Here is a 19,750-nt window from a genome sequence, read left to right on the forward strand (position 1 = left end):
TGGCTGACCACAAAAATAGTTTCTAATCATTTTTCATCATTCTTCATGCTCACGCAAATGTATTGAAGAAGTGCAACCGAAATCTGGTGTTCATTAGATGGAGAGGGAGCAGTGCTCATTACAGGGAGAGTCTGCTTCACAAAGCAAACGGTGCCAAAGGGATGTATAGTATCATACAGCTCATGCATGGTGACTAAATGCTGGTTACATGAGATTTTTTAATAGAACTGTAAAAACCTTTCTTACTGCAAGGCTCTGATAGAATAGCTATACTGAAAGATAACAAACTACTTTCCTTTAGCAGCAAGATACAGTATGTTTGTTCTTCTATTCAACAGATTGCAACCTATTATAAAGAATAAATTAATACTGGCCTAATAACTATTAACCATTCTCCAAACTGATTATACCAAATGTTTTATCATAATGTAAACATTACTGACAGTTTTTAAATTAACACAATTTTTCTTAACACTATTCTGATTTTTAAAATCAAGAACATTTTGAGAGTAAAATACACTGTAAAACATTCCTGCGTACATATGGATTTCTTAGAAATTATAAGCAATTCCATTAGAACAAAATCATGATGTACTAACTTTTTAACTACCTGTTCCTGGTGCAAAGGTACTAAACAGTTTTAACATCTAATAATCTTGTCTCTTTATTTACAACTTCTGGCACAAGAAGTAAAATCAACTTCGGACAACCTATGAAAAAAATAAGTAAAAAGCGGTTTACTTAAACTTGATTATCATCAATCTACAGGACCAAGTCATGATTTGAGCTCTGTGTTATAAGATATTCTTGGTGCATGTAATTAGATTAACCACCACTATAAGCTTTCAGTGGAACCAGTATTACATTTAGTAACAATTAGAACCACCCTTTTCACAAGAACCAATCAGGGGAGTTTAGAATGATGAGCCAAAGAAAAAAGTTTTATAGTTGTTACTGGCCACTTGTGCCTATTTTGTGGCTCTCTGATTTGGCCGGGTAATTTAGATAATACCCAAACAAAATGTCATTGCTATATTATGCAGATATAAAATAGCAAATGAGAGAGAATTAGTTATTACCGTAAAACTTCAAATAATCGCCTGTCTCCAATACGCGCCGGGTCTGCTGGGAAATATTGTACATAAAGTCTGGGTCTCTATTAAGCACCGGGTCTCTGTCATTGCCATTGAATCTGAGGAACATGAGGAGGAGCTTGAGCGTAATCAACTGCTAATAAGTGACAGCGATGAAAGTGACTCTCAGGATTAATAAATAATAATAATAGAAAATGTAATTTAAGGTAGGCCTAGCTGTAATGCATATTTGTTTAATGCAGTTATTATGTTATTAAAAGTTTTGATCATTTTAAGCATGCTGAAAGTAGGCCAGATACAAACCTTTTGGTGTATTTAACGTGTTTTGTTGTATTAACAAAGTTTGAGATTAAACAATAAATTATTTTTGATAATGATACTTATTGCTTTTAGTGTTCATTTTTAAAAACATTTTAGAAGTTTGTTCATTTCTGCGTGTTCATTTTCCAGCGTTTTGCATACCATATCCTTGTTAACCAGTGCATATAAATAGACTGTAATAATACTTTCGCTTTATACTTGAGGGTGTACAATACAATGTAATTTTGTTATAAAACACAACTGTTATTTAGTTCCCACCGACACACAACCTTTTAACAAAGTTGCTGGAATGTTTAAATTGAGTTACGAAGTTGCTACAAGGTTGTGTGTTAGCGGCTTCTCAATGACCTCATGAAGCATGTGAAGCTAGAGATCTAATATAAACGGAGGCGTCAAATAATCGCCGGTCTCCAATACACGCCGGGTATGCTGGCAAGTATTGTAAATAAATGCCGGAGGCGTTTAATTGAAGTTTTACGGTAGTTAAATTAGTGAGATCAGATATAATATTCATGAACAAAACTGCCACGATTCCACCCGTGTACCAGGCAACAGCATTCCATCTCCTGCAGTGACTTTCAAAGAGAGAGCTTTAGCCCTTTTAAGTGCAGCAAACACAACGTCAAGACAAAAATCAACAGGGCATACTCAACAAAGACCAAGTCTCTTTCATGTCCTGTAAGGGAACTGAAATAAACGAATGTTTGAAGTCTAGCTTTAGAAGGTTAAAACTCACTTGCTATGACCTAAAATAAGTGTACTGTGCCAAAAAGAAAATACATTTTAATTAGGGCCAAAATATAAAACATTTGATACCAAACTGTTTCCTACAAGACAAAAGAACTGTTCTGCTGTAATTGTGTTTACACTGAATAAATAAAAGATAAGCTTACATTTATAAGTTCTAATTATTTCTGTAGTTTCAAACTGTTACGCCTGTACTTATAACAAAACCTATTCTAGTATGTTCATTTTAATTTGGTTGATTAGTGTCATTAGTCCTGGTTAAGTGTTCCACACTGAATTATACGTGATGTATAATTTTATCCTTCTAGAAGAATGGTTAAATCAATTATCTTCAAATTATAAACAACACAATTCTGTCTACTGTGCTTCAGTTTCACCACCAGGCTCAATTTCAAATTCTTGGTCAAATGTAAAGCATTATGAAATGTGATATATAGTCATAGATACATTTGTAGTTGCAGCAGATTTTACTCAACAGACAGATGTAATAATAGTCTTTGTGTTTTCTGTTTTATATTGCTGGTACCTAAATGTTAATAGCACTATGGCTATTAACTGAAGAGTAATACAACATATATATATATATATATATATATATATATATATATATATATATATATATATATATATATATATATATATAATGTATTTTGAAAAAGGTCTTCTCTGATAGTGAATAGTTAGTCTTGTATCGTACATTTATTTTCATAATCTGTAATTTCTTATCTGGGTAATTTAAGGAGGTTGCAATACATACAATGTTAATTTAGACATGAAAATCTTTATATATATATATATATATATATATATATATATATATATATATATATATATATATATATATATATCTTCGTAGATACTTAAGGGAAGAAAAATAAAAAAAGCAGGAATGAATATACAGTACATCAACATCTATTTAAAAACAGCCATACATGCAGATGAAGGATGTGCATTGGCCTTAAGTAAGGAAGCATGCGATCAGTATGGGAAAATGCTGATGAGATAAGGTTTGACGGAATACCGTTGATCATCATTAATCCACATTTAATTTTGAGACCTGAGGTCAGGTGGATAAGTATCCTCACCACAGCAGAGAAAGCTAATTGTTCCAACTCAAAACATTTCTAAAATATAAGGACTCATTTAGTTAAGATTTCTAGTGCAAAATCACATCCAGGTTCTCGTTCTGATCACAACCTAGCAGAATTCAGCTGTCAGAAACAATACATGTCCGACCAGGCTCATACTGAAAAAACATAGAGGATCTGAAAGGACTAAGACATCCCTAGAACAGGACATAATCAGCAAAGAAAAACACTGATGTGATGATATGACAGTAGTTACATTTTGCTTGTGCAGTGTTGTGGTGCTTGTGTGATAATCTAGAGAAGTTAATAAGTAACCACTCCTGGGGATCAGGGGCCAGTTTCATAAAAGCAATTTGCGACAATTTGCAATCGTAAGCAACTTGCAAATAAAAAAATTGGGTTTCATAAAGCAGCTGCAAGTAGCAATTTTCAGGGACATAACTAATCTTAGGGTGGTTAGACGTATTTTAGATTTAAACAGAAACAAGATCAAGAAATGTGCCATAGATGGATCTCAAATTACAATTATGTGCACCATGCAGAAAAGGTTTTAATTCTGTTCATTTTCAAGCCATCTCATATGCCAAAATGTCTGTGTTAGATACTGTCATTTGATACCCTGGGTATGCAAACAGTAGTTTCATTTGGGCAAATTGTGATATTTGCAGATCGCTTTGCCAGTGGAGATATTGGTGATGAGATACTGGAAGACAGTCAGTAAGATAATAATAAAATAATAATAATAATAATAATAATAATAATAATAATAATAATAATAATAATAATAATAATAATAATAATAATAATAATAGTGCAGTTTATTAACAAGTGTGTAACATAACTATCTATTTTCATTATTGTTTACTTAGATGGATAACAAAAGACACTTTGGGTTAAAGGCAGCAGGAAGAGCTATCTGCTTTTCTTTTTTTTCTTTTTTTGCTCTCAATACCGCAACAGCTACTTCACCAGTTATATTTAGACAATCTTTCCTCCTCATTTGAGGTATTTTTCATCTCCCTTCTTTTCCCTTATTTAAATTCCGTACTTGCTAGATCTCTCCATTTTTTTTCTTATTTCAGATACTGTTCTCTACACCCTTAAAGCATTTACTACATCCGTGATTATCTGCCAGTTTGTTTGTTTTTTCTTGTCTTTGATAGTTAAACTTCCAAACAACTTGCCAAATGGAACAGATTTGTTTTGGCCAACCAATTCTATAATTGTGTCAATTTCTTCTTTGGAAAAATGTGTTCGCTGAAAAATCGGTCACTGGTGGATTACCGAGTTACTGATTTTTTTTAGCACAGACCGCTAAAGAGTGATTTATAAGTGCTTTATAAAACGTACTGTATAAAGTCGTACCTCTGTGTCCTTTCAACCGAAGGACTTTTATGGAACGGGCCCCTGGTGAATAGAACGTGAACTATGAAACACGTATCTACCTTGATCCATGCAGGATCATTAGACCATACTCAGTATTATGGTCTTGAGCACTTGTTCATTTCATTTATTGTTTTTGTTGCCATCAAATAAAAAAAATGTGGATGACATCCCTGTTTATCCAAAAAGGAGTGAAACATGATCTTATTTTCTAGATGTTTTGATCTAAAGTAAAGCAAATGGGGCTATTTTTTAATTGAAATGATTCTAAATGGGTTATCTGTTAGAAATAGAGTCTAGTTAATAAATATATAATTCTGCTCTCTTGCATTTTTAAACTACAAAAAAAGACCTGTTAGATCTCAGATATACAGCAAAAGTACACAGGAAATCAAACAGAAATACATTATACTGTACTCTCATATAATTCCAGACGCAATAATAAACAACTACTACAGCATATGCTGTCTACCATACAGTACCAGAAGCAAAAACAGCTCTGTGCCCAGTTCACCATTGTTACTAATAAATTGTTTGATTCAATGGCTTTAGTCTTTTCTCATACAATATTTAAATAAACCTTAGAGAAGCTATATTAACTTTTTGTTCCCTGTACTATTAGAAATACCCATTGTAAAATGTGGTTTTATTACATAGTCCATGCACCTCTTCCAAGGCATACATTGAAGTCCAATTACCAAACCATGTACAAATCATTAAAAAATGTCATCCTTGTCTGATTCGGGGGATCCTGGTCTTGATATTTCAAACAGATGCTGGGGTGAATTTAGTGATTTCCTAGATTTTAGTATTCTAAGAATTTCAGCAAGTTGGTTTTCTAAGGAGGCCATCCTGTTGTTTAGGGCTTTGATGTCCTCCTTCAGTTCATGCTTTAGCTCTGAGATTGAAGCCTGAATGGTTTGCTCAGGAATCGGTAAAAACGTGTGTTTAGCATCCACCTGAACAGGACTTCGGTCTTGGGGGCTCCGAACCTCTCCGACGTTGTCCAACCGCAAGTCACTTTTTGTAATGCCGCTGTCACAGGAATCAGTTTTCTTTAAGGAAGTCTCCTCGGGAACCTTAGTTCTTTCTGGTAGCGTCTCCATGGATTCTGCTTTTGAGACTTTGTTCCAGTTGTCTGCTTTCCCGACAGGGTCTTTGAATCTGTTCCAGCCTTTTCCTTTGGTGCTCTCAGCTGATTTGCTGCCTGCATAGTTTGACACTGTGGGGGCTTGCAGTTTTGCCCGGTCAGACTCTCTTGAAGTGGACGCATTAACCGATACTGAAGGGACCGGGGTGGCGGGACTCTCTGTAACCGTGACGATGCTGGTGGTGGCAATCATGTCCTGCCGTGTGTGCTCCACCTGGACTGACCCCTTTTCCACGTCAGGCTCATCCTGGTCCTTGACTCGTTCAGCAGCCAGCCGGGCCTCCTTCTGTTGTCTGAACCTCTGAAAGAGCCGCCGCACAGGGTGGTCCAGCGGGAGGTTCAGCGGGGCTTCATTCTTCCTCCTCAGTCGATCTTCTTCCTCACGCTTCACATCGCTAATTTTCCGGAACACAATCTGAAGGAAACACAAAAGGAAAATTGCTGTAAAGGCTAGTTTCTAATAAAAATATATATATATATATATATATATATTTTTGCGGTAATAAAAGTTGCAATTTAGCATTCAGCATTCATTGAGTGAAGAACAGTTGTGTATTAAATGTTCTGAGTGTCTTAACAGATATGAATTTCAATTGTTGGCCAATACACACTTGAAGCAATTCTTAAATAGCTTTACAGATTATTTAATTTAGTTTAATCAGCATGACATTTTACACATTTAGACAACTACATGAAACATACTTGGTGCCACTGTATTTTGTAGGTTTACATTTTAGTATTTAGGACAAACATTTCCTTGGTCTAACAACAATAAACATGCTTGGAAAGCCAGGATGACAACACTGAATTTCTTCAGCACTGTGGGTAGTTGGCTTTACCTGTCTAAAGTACCAGTAATGTGATATCTGTATAATGTGAAATAATGTATAATGTGTATAATGTAGTATCTTGTAACAATTGTAAGTCGCCCTGGATAAGGGTGTCTGCTAAGAAATAAATAATAATAATAATGAATCAGGCCTTGGAAATTCTGGCATGTGATTGGTTAAAACCTCATCACATGACCAAAAATAGATAGTAAATATTGGCGCCGGGACAAATATCTGAATATTCTAATGAACATTTTTTGACGTGTATTCAGATACAAAAATCAGATGTTCGTATTTGCTAGAAATGACAAAAATGCACTTATTTACCACCTCAGCAGAAGCTGCGCAACAGTTTCAAAAATGGCAAATGAAAAAGAGCTCAGTGTGATATGTGAGATTAATATATAAAAAAAATTAATAAATACATTTAAACAAACAAGATTATGCACGCGCACGCACAGCGAATAATAATTTCCTCACATTACATTTCTTTGAAACGGACCATATGAAATTGTTATTCTAATATTTTATACTAAATATTGTAATATGAATATGTTATAAGACATAGTTAAGCAATCAGCCTTAAATCTATATAGTTTTAAATACTTTCATATTTTACACTGATTAAAGATGGACATACTAATAAGTGTGTTGTGTTAAAGCAAATGGGCTTTTTTAAAAAAAAAATACATAATTGAAAAATGAAACGTAATATGAGGAAATGGCCGTTTTTATACTGTTTTGATGTCTAAAAACTACATTTTGTTTATACTGAAAGTTCACAGTTAAACCAAGATGATGAAAAAATTAATAGCGTAAGAAATTACACAGACAAAATTCGATGAGAGGCTGACGCATTCACATATCTCAAAATAATGCAAAATCCAGCATGATAAGGGGAGATGAAGAAAACTGACTTTTCCTGCATTTTTTAAACGCTAGCCTGTGAACGTGAGAGTTTATCTGTACAGTTTTTTTTTTTTTTAAACACTTGCCCACAGGACTACTGAGACACAGACATCAACTAGTCCTCATCAGTTTTAATTCGGGAAAACAGGTGAGCGTCAGTTTCATATAAAATCCATATAAACACTGAATGGGATTAATTTCCTTGTTGGAACAGGAATTAAAATGATGACATTGGAGGATGTGGTGTATTGCTGTATGCTTTTTGATGTGCATTTACTCTGCTAATTAATTACAATTTAGGAGTGTAGAATTAAGTATGAGTTAGGAAGATGTCCAGAATTATACAATATATTTTGATGCATCCACAATGCTGTACTGTACGTCAAAACAAGCAAACATCTATTTTCAGCATTGCAAAACTAATGATGTGTGGCACTGCAAGCTTTCTCAGTGGTAGAATGTATTACAGTCTGAAGCAGGGGTTATAATGAAAGGGCAAAACATCAAGAAACCTTTGGCCCACAGCTCCTGTACAACACAGTCAATTTATATGCAGTACAGTATGTTGTTTTTGTTAGTGCTTGATAGCATTACCTACAGCTCTGCATCCCTTGTGGGGTCTTAAGTGCTCTTGTCAACAGAATACATGTATATTCATTCTCCAGCTTGCTGTCTGCTTCTAATTGTATATCTGCTGGTGTAAGAATGACTTACCTCCTTACTTTTATCTCTTAAGATGGCACAGCAAGGAAAACCACTTTAATTACAAACAAACCTCCATTCATTATACTCATGTCTGCTTTTGAAAACCCCTCTGATGGTTAAAGATCATTATTATCTTAGTGAATTAGGGGGGAGATTTAACAGCTTGATTTGCTTGAGGTTCTCATACCAACAAACAGTTTGATAATTAAAGAAAGACTAATTGAAATTTCACAGGGTATTACAAGCTTTATTCCACAAGAAGAAAAAAAAGAAATATTATTAAAATGGTTATTAAAGTTTTTTTTTTTTTTTTCTGAGCTTACAATACAAATTGAGATACAGCATTGAAATCACAAATGTATTTTTTCTTAAACGTTTATTAGCATTTCCACTAGCGTTTTTGGAAGCCTGATAGTTGCTACAGTAATGAACCCACTTCCTTCCCCTGAGAAACTGCTGCAACTAAAAAGGCCAACCTCCTCCGCCACAGAAAAGAAGGTTCTCAAGGCACAACGACATCAAAGAACTGTGAGAAGCCAACATCACAGACTGCTTTATAAAATACCCTGGGATTTGTAATTTAGGTTGTCTTTGTGTTTGTCATCAGTGTTGCCTGGTGGTGTCAAAAACTATCAGGTATCAAGCTTCATTGTGGCTTGTCTGATTGTGAAGACTGTGGGGCTTGATTACAGTATGTCTGAACTGAGTCATTCACCCAGGGATCAAGCACTGTACTGTATGTCTGATGTGACTGCTCTCGGGAGAACACATTACACTTGGTTAGGAAATTAAATTAATAATGGGATGTGGCTTGGTTTCATGAATATTGCTGAAGCAGAGATTAGCCCGTGCACATCTAACATATATAATTAGTTTACCCAGAAATAGAAAACATTAACATAATGTTTGTGGAATGAGTTTAAATTCTGGAGATTAATTTGTGGTTATATTTTTATGTTGTGAATAAAGCTTTGTGGTACAGTTTTTTTTTTCTCCTAAAAATTTACTGAATAGCCCAATTCCTCCGAGTTCTACTTTATTTTTAAACAGATAAATCATATGTGACATTTCTGACTAGCACTGCAATAAGAATGTATATATCATTATAAAAAAAAAAATGTGGCTAGGTACCATACAACTTTAGGCCAATGATTTTTGTTGAGGCCACATGTTTACAAGATAATATGATTGTTTCAAATATGATATACCCCCAAATTATGTATATTTTCTGACTGCATTTATGTGCTACTCATTAAATGAAGGCTGTAAGTTTTGCCTTAGAGCCATACCAACTCTTAATGTTTTGTAATGATGTTTCAGTGATGTAGTACAAGTAGCAATATTTAATGTGTTAAATTGATACAGCAGCTTTTCAGCCTGTAAAGCCTCTTTCATTAGCAGAGTCTTACAATAGCTAAGAAAAGCATTTTCTTGGCAGCAGGCAACAGGATACATCCCAGACTGTTATCGATTCCTTACATAAGAAAAAAAAAATCTCAAGATGCAACACAAAACTGTCTCGCAGTGACAAGGGGAGTGCTATCAAGGTCATGCACATCATGCCAGTGGCAACGATGGGTCCCAAGCTGTCCCGTTAATGCCCTCCCAGCCTGGAGTGAGCAATCTGCTGCCTCAGCTTTCCTTATAGTCTTCACACGTTCTGTCCTTTTGACTGCTGATTGTGTGTCAAGTTGGGTTAAATGGTGTGCTTTTTTTTAAACCTGACTCAGGTGACTGCCTAGAATATTGCTACAAACATAACACTTTTTTTATATAAAGGCACCAAATACCTCATCATTTTAAAATTACTTTGGTCATACTGACTTGACAGCCTGTTAAAAATAAAAGGCTGGAAGCAAGAACAAAAATCTAGTCTTTGTTCCTATTTTTTCACTTTAGTGCAGAGATAATAGCTGATGCATTGAAAGCTGCAATATACCACAATAACGTTCAACCTTACTCTGACTGTGTTATTGACTGTTTATGACGTTAGTCCTCAAAGGTTGAGTCCTCCCTCTTGAAATTTGCTTGCTACAATGACAGTCCCAATCTGCAGCAGGAGGTGGTTTATCTTTTTTTTATAAATGTGTTATTTTTATACCAATAATATAGTGTACGGGAAATTATTTTAGAGCTCGTAATTTCAACATCACACTTATAAGGCCACAATTTTCCTAAATATGAGCAGTCAATGTAAATAGAAGCATATGTATTTAACCAGGTTTTACGAGACTTACCTGGTGGCTTTGGCATATACATACATATAAACATTCATTCATACAAAACATCTATACATACATTACAATAGTAACAGTAATAATAAGGTAAGTAAATGTTAATAAAAAGCAGTCAGTGGAATAAATATGAGACATTATATTATTTATACATGTCCCATTGTCACTGTTTATGTACAGTATCTAAGTGTTTGTATATATATGCACCACACATTCTTTTATATACTGTAAAAGTTAGAAAGTAATTATCTCCTGGGAGGAAAAGAAAAAAAACACAGAGCTCTCAAGCTTAGCGTGACTGAAGCTGCCAGTCAGTTCTGACTCTGGGGAGAACACAGCTGTGGAGTCTCAGGTTGTGACGAGGCCTGCAGCTCCTCTCTCATCAACCTCCCCTTGAACAGACTGGGGGAGGTGGCTGCAGTACACACAGTGCATCCCAAGAAAAAAAACAACCTTTTAGATACATGTAAACCATCACATACTCGCACATAAACTGTGGTTGTTATTGCCGTGGATAAAATCACCTTACATATTAACACATACCTTAAATGCTAATCTCAACAAACAAACAGTATATTCTACATGTAATAAATCTGTATTTCACACTTCAGTTTTACTTACAGCACATATAAGAAAAACACTTGTTATACAACTGTGAACCACTTTAGAACATTCTTTGTGCACTTATTGAGAGTATCAGACTATCTGTATTTGCTTGTCCATCAGTGTTTACATACGTTTGCATCTCGCACTTGCATCTTTGATCTTATCCAATGGTGATAAAACCTGCAACATTCTTACAACAGCCAATATGTCTTTATAGTATCAAGAACCATCTAGTGAACACCTTACTCTTCATTAAAGCAATCCTAAAGGAAACTAACCCCACAGTAGGTGTCAACTACTGTAGATGGCACTGGTGATTACTAACATAAAGAGCTAGCCTGTGTTAAAAAGTCTGTGGCTAGTAACTAGAACTGAAGAGCAGCTTCTGAACCCAGACCAAAGTACCTTAACACAGACTCAAATATATTTGAGCAATTACAATATGAACCACTCTGAACAACTTCAAACATCATAATAAGTTATGGGGACATTAAAAATATATATATATATATATGAAAATATAATTTGAAGTTACTTGCAGTACTCTTTAATGATTGACTGTTTAACTTTGTAATTAGAATTTGTAATTTCTTAAGATGCTTTTTCATTGCCCCCCTAAGAATAGCACACAAGACATGAGAGTAACATTGAATCTGAATGGATTGGCCCTTGAAGATTTGAGTTGCCGATCCCTACTGTATATACAAGAGTTGGATACGATGGTGAATAAATTGTACAGGAGCGATACAGTACTGAACTATACCTGTCTCTAACTCCTTAGGGAAGTTGATAGTCTGTTTTGAAGCAGGCACGAACTGAACATTTGAGACAGTTCCTCATATAATATATATATATATATATATATATATATATATATATATATATATATATATATATATATATATATGTGCAGCATACCTCCATCAAAAACATGATACATTAGACTTCAATAGAGTCTCCTTTCAGAAAACTTTGATTTCTAATTAGGAGCATACTCGGATGAAGACCTTCACTGGAATCTCTAATGCACATTACACTTTTCTCTTTGCATACAAGAGTGCATCATAAGCAAAATACACATTTGGCTCTCATCCTGCATATACAAAGTAAAAGCCATATCCCATCTGCTTGAGGGCTTAACAACCACATTGCTCGGGATGCTGACAGTCAGCATGCTTATAAGTTATTGTAAAGACAATGCTGCCACTAAAATCAGGTAAATCAAGTATGGTAAACATGGCATAAACATGGTGGACCATGGTAAGTTTACTATGGTAAATGTTTTATAACTAAAAACCTGTTGGCGTTAGAATTTTTGTATTACAGGTAATAAAGTTACAGTATTTTCTGACATGTTTAATGTTGTTAAAAATACAACAAATCTTTTGGTAAAGCCTTGAAGCATCACTGTAAATGTGAACCTTAACATAGCATTATTTCATTTAATACAATATATGTCATGGCAACTCAGTTAATTTTACAATTAAAATTGAAAATATAAATTAAAATAATGATTCAGTTACATGCCCTGTATACTGTACTTGGTGTTTTGCAAATTATATACAGATATTTAGTTGTATAGCTTTCCTCCTAAAGCGATTTCAAATATGTATTGCACAAGCCTCTGCATGTGTGTGTGTGTGTGTTTGGTGGCTGGCTGCTATATAATTTGTGATTTTCTATTGCAGCATCATGCTGCAGATAAATACATTATTGTAACACTATATTTCAAACCATGTGTGTTAATGTGAAACTGCAGTTTCTACAGTTGCTAATTCAGCTATCCTAATTCATATAACACTGAATATTTAACCTGTTTTTATTTGCAGCTGCATTCCATACTGTACAAAAAGTCATTAAACCTAATACCAGCTCAACCTGCAAATTAAAGACTAGTGGTGTTAATGAGAAGGCAGCTTATGCACAGTCCGTATCATTTCTATTGAAGCTTTTAAAAAACAACAAAAAACGTATCTCTGTGTACAGGCATTTCATCGTGGTTAGGCTTATGTCACTGTGCAATGTTTTATTTTATAATCTGTGCTAAATTGTTCAGCGCTTTGAGATGCGTGCATTTAGGCACTATACAAAATAAAGATTATTATTATTATATTATTATTAATTCCAGTAATTCAATTATTCCTTGTATTAACAGTGAACCACCAAGTGTGGCCCTGGGGGTACTGTTTAACTCAAACTGCTCCAGTTATGCAGGCATTACTATGTTAACAAAATAAAGTTATTTGGGTATTGCTTCTAGATACTGACCAGGGAAAAGTAACTATTAAAAATGCTATTGCACTACAGAAGCGCTTCCGATCAGCTCAGGAACATTCTGTTTTATTTACTCACTCAAAGCAATTTCATGATCACAGGTCATAGAAAAATTATAAAAACTATGTATTTGTAGTTTTGAATAAAAACTTTATTCAAGCAGTTGTTTTAAAGAATGTTTTGTGAAGTGCTGTTTTTAAAGCACTTTTTGATTATTAACTTTGTAGTTCAAAATATTTTTCATCTTCAGTTTTAGAGACTTTGTTCTTGACGAACAGTTTAACCTAAGAGAATGTTTATAAAGACTCTTGAAAAAACTTTCCTTATAACAGTCTTTAATATTTTCAGTTCCTTAGACGAGAGGTTTCTTCATTTTACTCTTGTCATAAAAAAAAGCTGTAACGGTATGTGCAACCTACTAAAAATAAGTGTGGTCCTCTTTAGAAACACACCGCTTCCGTCTGGTGACGTGTTTTGTCCTTGTTAGAAAGTTGAAATCTTGCGAAATGTCATAGCCAATCAGGTTTAATGTAGGAGTTTTTAAAACACAGATACACAAGGTAACCAAACGGCTTATCTGAGGATTATTTTACAGCGATCAACTTTTTTTTTTTTAAATATAACCCTTAGAATCACACATTAAAACTCATCTTTCTTCAAATGGGATTTGTTATATACATATGTGTAGACGATCAGAATATCAAAGCGTTAGCTGGATATTCTGATCGTTCCTGTTCTTACATAATTACTGGAGTGTTTTCTCTTAGATTATATTAACAATGTGATGTTATGTGTGTGAAAGGATAGCGTCACAGTCAAGGCTGGTAAATGCCAGGAAGCAGACCCAGAGACAGAAGCAGCAGTTTAACGGTACTGTGGCACACTTTTATTTACCAAATGAACAAAGGAAAAAGCAAAAGGCCAAAACACTTCAGGCTTTGCATTCACCTTCATCGACTAATACACAATTTAGCCCCAGTACAACATAGCACAACACACAGCACACAGCACACAGCACACAGGTTACTCACCCAAACAAAGGATTTATAGCTGCTTACATACAGCCGTGGCTGGAGCCTAACTAACCATCAATTTTTCACTCCAGCCACATTATCATGTGGAGTTTGCAGGAAGAGATGAACTCCTTCTCTGCCAACTAAACACAAGCCATGTGCAGGGCCTCTGCCCTGTCACAGCGTGTTTGTAAAATGCTTTAACATTTGTATTTAATAAATGTAAAAGTGGCATTTTCATCACTGCACGCGGGAACACAAACATTAGTTACCATCAGTTCCAATCAGAAAAAGTGGAGGTCATTTTACAGTTTTCTGCTATTAAAAAAAACAAAAAAAAACACACTTTCAAGTAAAGGCCTTGGCCTTGATGAATCTGGCCCAGCATCTTGTGAGTTAATGGGAAAGCAATGCTGTGAGAGACATTAAGGAGCTAGAGAATTGACTGTCCAGGCAAAGCTTTCTGTGACTGATGACTCAGTGAACACACAATCTAGTGAGACACAGAAGGTATCTTTTACCAGCTGGCTGCTCGAGAGAATGAAGACTTGACAGTTTTTTTTTTCCCCCAGTGCTTTAGCTGCATGTGTTGTACAGGTCTATCCCTACAGGCATGCCTGAAAGCTGACAGCTGTCACCCACCATAGTTATACACAGCTGAATCAATTAAATAAACTGTGCACACTTCCACAGACAATATCCAATTAGACCAGCCTTTGCTTTAAGGAGCACAATACACTCCCCTTCAATCAGGTCCAAGGTGAGGGGCAGACCTTTCAAATGGGGCAATCAATTTTCCTTACTTTTAAAAGAATGCAAAACAATAATTGACTGAAGTGGAGAGATACTGTCTTAAGTAAATACCGGTTAACATTATAAGCAAACACAAAATAATAATTTGTTATAATTTAGATTTGACCTTTGCAAATTGACTTAAGGGGAAAATCTGTATAGTACTGTACATATACAGTACATACAAGACAATAACAAATAGCCTAATTATGAAGGCCCACATCTTTTTTTTTTTTTTAAACGTACATGAGCCTACAAAGACCTGGCAAGCTAGTTAATGTTGGGGTGTCGGATCAAACTCTATATGCCTAATTTTAATATTAAAGTGCAGTCTTCAAATATGATGCTCGATCAAAATATTCACAAAGAATATCAAACAGTTGATACTGAAAAATGTTAATATTGAGGCTGACTGTAGTTATTTCCATAATAGTGTCTAATATAAAAAAAATAGAAATTGGAGTTTTTGTGGGAGGATAAAACAATGTGGCAGTGAAATGGTTCATTTCTGCTGGCTACTCCCTGTTACGGAACCTTTGGCATGCAGTTTTTATAGAACCCAGCAAATATAAAGTAACCACCTCAAATGTTTTATAAAATAACTGTCATGAAAGGATCATTTTTGTCTTGTACAACAACCATGGTTGAATAATACAGCCAATAAATAGTATAAATCCACTAATTTGAAGTGTTAGGTCTTCATCATTAGGAATGAAAAAAATGTCCTTGACCATAGTATGTCGACCATCTTAGGTAACAGGTAAAAGTGAAAAAAGATTGGCAAACTCACACAAGTTTAAATATATTACTATCAGTGATTATTTCATGCTTATAAATCTATTTTTAATCAACCACCATTTGATAAGCAAAGGTACAGATGATCACTAGTTTTAAGGACAAGAATCTGAACTTGTTAAACAATATAGTAATTGTACAGTGGATTGTAACATTTGTTGGAAATGTCAGTTTTATTGGCATTCAACTACTGTACCTTAACCTGAATTTGAGGAATGTTAAACCCTCATTTTCTGTTGGGTTTAGCATGAGTCCAATGCACCACAACACTGAGGGATGATTAAAATACAAAAAGCATCAAACCTGATAGCATCAGAATATCTCTTCCGCATCTGCCAAGTGTTATCTCAGCAGCAACACTTAATCTTGTTTACTATATCAACCAATTAGTAAGGTAATCAATGACATAATTAGGTTGACCTTACGGTAGATTTGTTGGTTTGGTGTTGTTTTCTCAATATATGTCACACTTCACTGTACTGTGTACCACAAGCACAGAACCAGACAGAAAATGTCAAGGCATTAAAATCACAAATACATAAAAATAGCACCAAAAACTGAATAACTCAATCCATTGTTCCACTTCAGCAAAGTATATGGTGTTCATCACCCGTTAAATTCAACTACAATTAGGCCTATACATTCTTAATAGCATTCTGTATTACAGAAAAGTCAGGTAGCACTCAGGTAAACTTCGTTTTTTGTGCTTGACTGCAGCTTTATTTCAAAAGCTGCATTTTGCAAGCAGTACATTCAATACCTGATGGAAATCTAGTTTTTAACAGAGAAAAGAGGGGAATCACACTGCGTACTGAATAATGTGATCAACAGTAAAAAGGATTGTTAATCTGATGTTACGACAACTCTAAATGTAGTTTGACCGTTTGTAAGGCCCCAATTATTTTAGACCTGCTGTACATCATTATGTTGTGTATTAATCCCAAAATTACCAGGTTACTCCAATTTTATCAGTGCTTCTACTGTGTCTGGACTTCTTAATGTAGATGCCTAAATTATCTAAGCCACTTGAAGCAGAAGGAAATAGGCCAATTGAATCAACCTAGTGAGTCAAGTGAGGGTAAACATCCATCATCAGCCCTGAACTGTTTGGAAATTCGAGATGTTTGAGTTGGTTCCTTAAGCCTATGACAGACAGGCAAGGTGCGGCACTCGAAGCATTTTGCCGCCTGTATCGCTAACATTGCTTTCGTGTGGTGTTGCACAGATCACAGCAGGACGATACAAGCTAGTCCCACGATGATGCTGAGCGGTACCGCTCAAACCAAAACCAGAGCGATTTTTTCTGGCTACCGCGTGGTACCATCGTTTAACCAATTACAAGTGCAGACAACACGTGCTTGCCGGGAAAAATCATGAATGAAACGGTTGTCTACGGAGCCAAGCACCCTGAAGTGTTTGATCCCTCCCATATTTCATACAAGGACAGGCAAGTCAGTATTTTATACATCACCCCTGATAAGCATCCTTCCTGATTTTTTTAATTATTTCTGTAGTTCACTACTATTTTTTACTAAATAACTAGCTGTAAAAGGATACATTTTCTAACACTTTAGTAGTAGGCTACTTGCTGTCAGCAACATATTGTATGTTTCTTTGCTAAGCTGATTGCTCATTTCATACACCTGCATATAGATGACAGAAAAACAATGTTGAAAAACAAACCAGTGTTTTTATTTAGTAGATTATATGGGGGGCATTACAGCCAAAAGTTTTGCATCATGCCCTGTAGAATTATTAATGTTACTTTGACATACTGAAATGACATATCGCTTTGTAGTTTTCCATAAATTGAAAAATGTGATAGTTTGAAATCTAACATGAAATACTGTCTTACTACTGTAGTTTCCGGTAGACTTTTGAGATACCATTTTGTAGTTTCTTAGATTGCACAATTTTAAATAGAATATCGAAATTATGTTCATATAGGTTTTTTTTTTTTTTTAATTATGTCTGCATATATTCTACTAGGTGATGCAAAACTTTTGGCCATATATGTAAATTATATTTGAGTACACAGCCTACGGTGTGGTAGTGCATACTGTAGTGCATACTGTAGTGCATACTGTTCCTGTGTGTCCAGGTGCATACTCGTGGTTCTCTTGGGCTTTAGTGTAAAGTAGCTAGGTGAAAATACTGACCACATATTGACTTGGGCTGATACCACGGTTCTGCATAAAAGATGAAAGACAACTGAAGATCAGTGGTTACAGACAAACCACTCTTGACTTCAGGCTGTAAAAAATATCAGTTTTCAGAAAGGATTGAGATTAGATTAGTCAGGCGTTTAGTCTGTGCCTGTCTACTCATGTTTTTTTTGTTTTACATCGCTGATCTTCTTAATCACCAGTTGCCAAAATCCTCTCATGTTCCTCAAGACAATACCTCTCTTTACTGGTGGAGCAATGAGCCTTGGACTAAATGAGCCTTGGGGATTTCCACTACACTTACTCATCAACATACGCTAAGCATAGCATTGCTCAATAATGTGATACAGCACATAACAAAAGCACCCCACTGCTTTGACATAAACAGCTGACATAAGTAGAGTTTTAGCCAAAGCCAAAAAACACAGCAGGATACCTTATACTGTAAATTGTGAGATCACGTGTGGTTACAAAATCCCACATGAAGCAAGGGCATAGGATCTGTATAAGATGTGTGGCACCTTTTAACAATTTACATAGCAAACAGCCCCCTCATAGGCATAAACTAAAAAACATGCACAGCCATGTGACGCAAGTGACTTCAGCCCAAGAACGGCTCCCTAGTGTATGCCAGTGCATAAGCACCTATTGACCTGGAGAAGGACATTCGGTTCATTAAAATGTTTTTTCTTTTCTTTGACAAGAATAAGAGCAATTTACAGTGCTATCCCAGTTTGGCATTTGACAGTCTTCTTCCATTCTACAGCAGTGGATCATAAGGGCTTTATTTTGATTTATGCAGTATATCTAAACATTTCACCATAGAATTTGACACAAATTAGATTCAAAGCTTACTTCTGCTACAGTTCAATCTCATCTGCGTTTCCTTTTATAGGAACTTTAATGACAACATTAGAAAATGGATCACAGATTTCCTTTAACCTGAATGGTCAACATGAGGTCCCTAATCTGTGGTAAATGACTTTGAATTATATCTTTCAAACTATGTTTAATCTCTGTTCCAAATCAATCTGCCAGAAAATATGTAAATACAGTATTGATTTATGTAATTTTTTCTGCTTATTGAAAGGAACTCGCCGTTCTAGTACATGCCCTCTGAATGTCTTTCAATATAGACTAAAGTCTGCTTCCTCGCTGTTCTGTATGTTCAGTCTATTTAAATTTAGTATAGCAAATAAATAAAACAATTCAGAATAGTGTTTGCTGTCATCAGCAATATACAGTAGCAACCACATCAGCAATAACAACTAGTCTCTGGTTTGAAGGACAAGTTGTAGAAATCAAAACAACTGGATGTAGACTGACTACTTTCAACAAATTTATTTCAGCATATCATAACACCACAGGCACCATGTTCGTTTCACTAACAAAGCTAAAAAGTTACTAAACAAACAGCACGATCAGCATTAATATTAGACTACTAGTTATTTTTTATTACTAAAATTATTATTATTTTCTTTTTTTTTGCTTTCGCTAATATATAAAAACTTACACAAATACAGGAACCTGCACCCAAAAAAAACAGATCACAAAACATGTTCAACTTTGTGTCGAGGTGCCTGAACTGGTTTTTTGTTTAGTATTATATTATTTTTATTAGAAATACTCACAACACAACATCAT

General features: G+C 35.0%; 1 protein-coding gene across 4 annotated transcripts in view; it reads right to left on the reverse strand.

The window, feature by feature from the left end:
* Positions 1 to 3,970: 3,970 nt before the first annotated feature.
* LOC117411469 (potassium voltage-gated channel subfamily H member 1-like) overlaps positions 3,971 to 19,750 on the reverse strand; it is a 122,018-nt gene continuing 106,238 nt past the window's right edge. For all 4 annotated transcript variants that reach the window (XM_059025547.1, XM_059025546.1, XM_059025545.1 and 1 more), the window contains one exon: positions 3,971 to 6,198. In XM_059025547.1, the coding sequence (XP_058881530.1) occupies positions 5,350 to 6,198 (849 nt within the window). In that variant the 3' untranslated portion in view covers positions 3,971 to 5,349. The remainder of the gene's footprint in view (positions 6,199 to 19,750) is intronic.

The sequence above is a fragment of the Acipenser ruthenus genome, chromosome 6, assembly GCF_902713425.1.
Source record: "Acipenser ruthenus chromosome 6, fAciRut3.2 maternal haplotype, whole genome shotgun sequence".
Classification (NCBI taxonomy): domain Eukaryota; kingdom Metazoa; phylum Chordata; class Actinopteri; order Acipenseriformes; family Acipenseridae; genus Acipenser; species Acipenser ruthenus.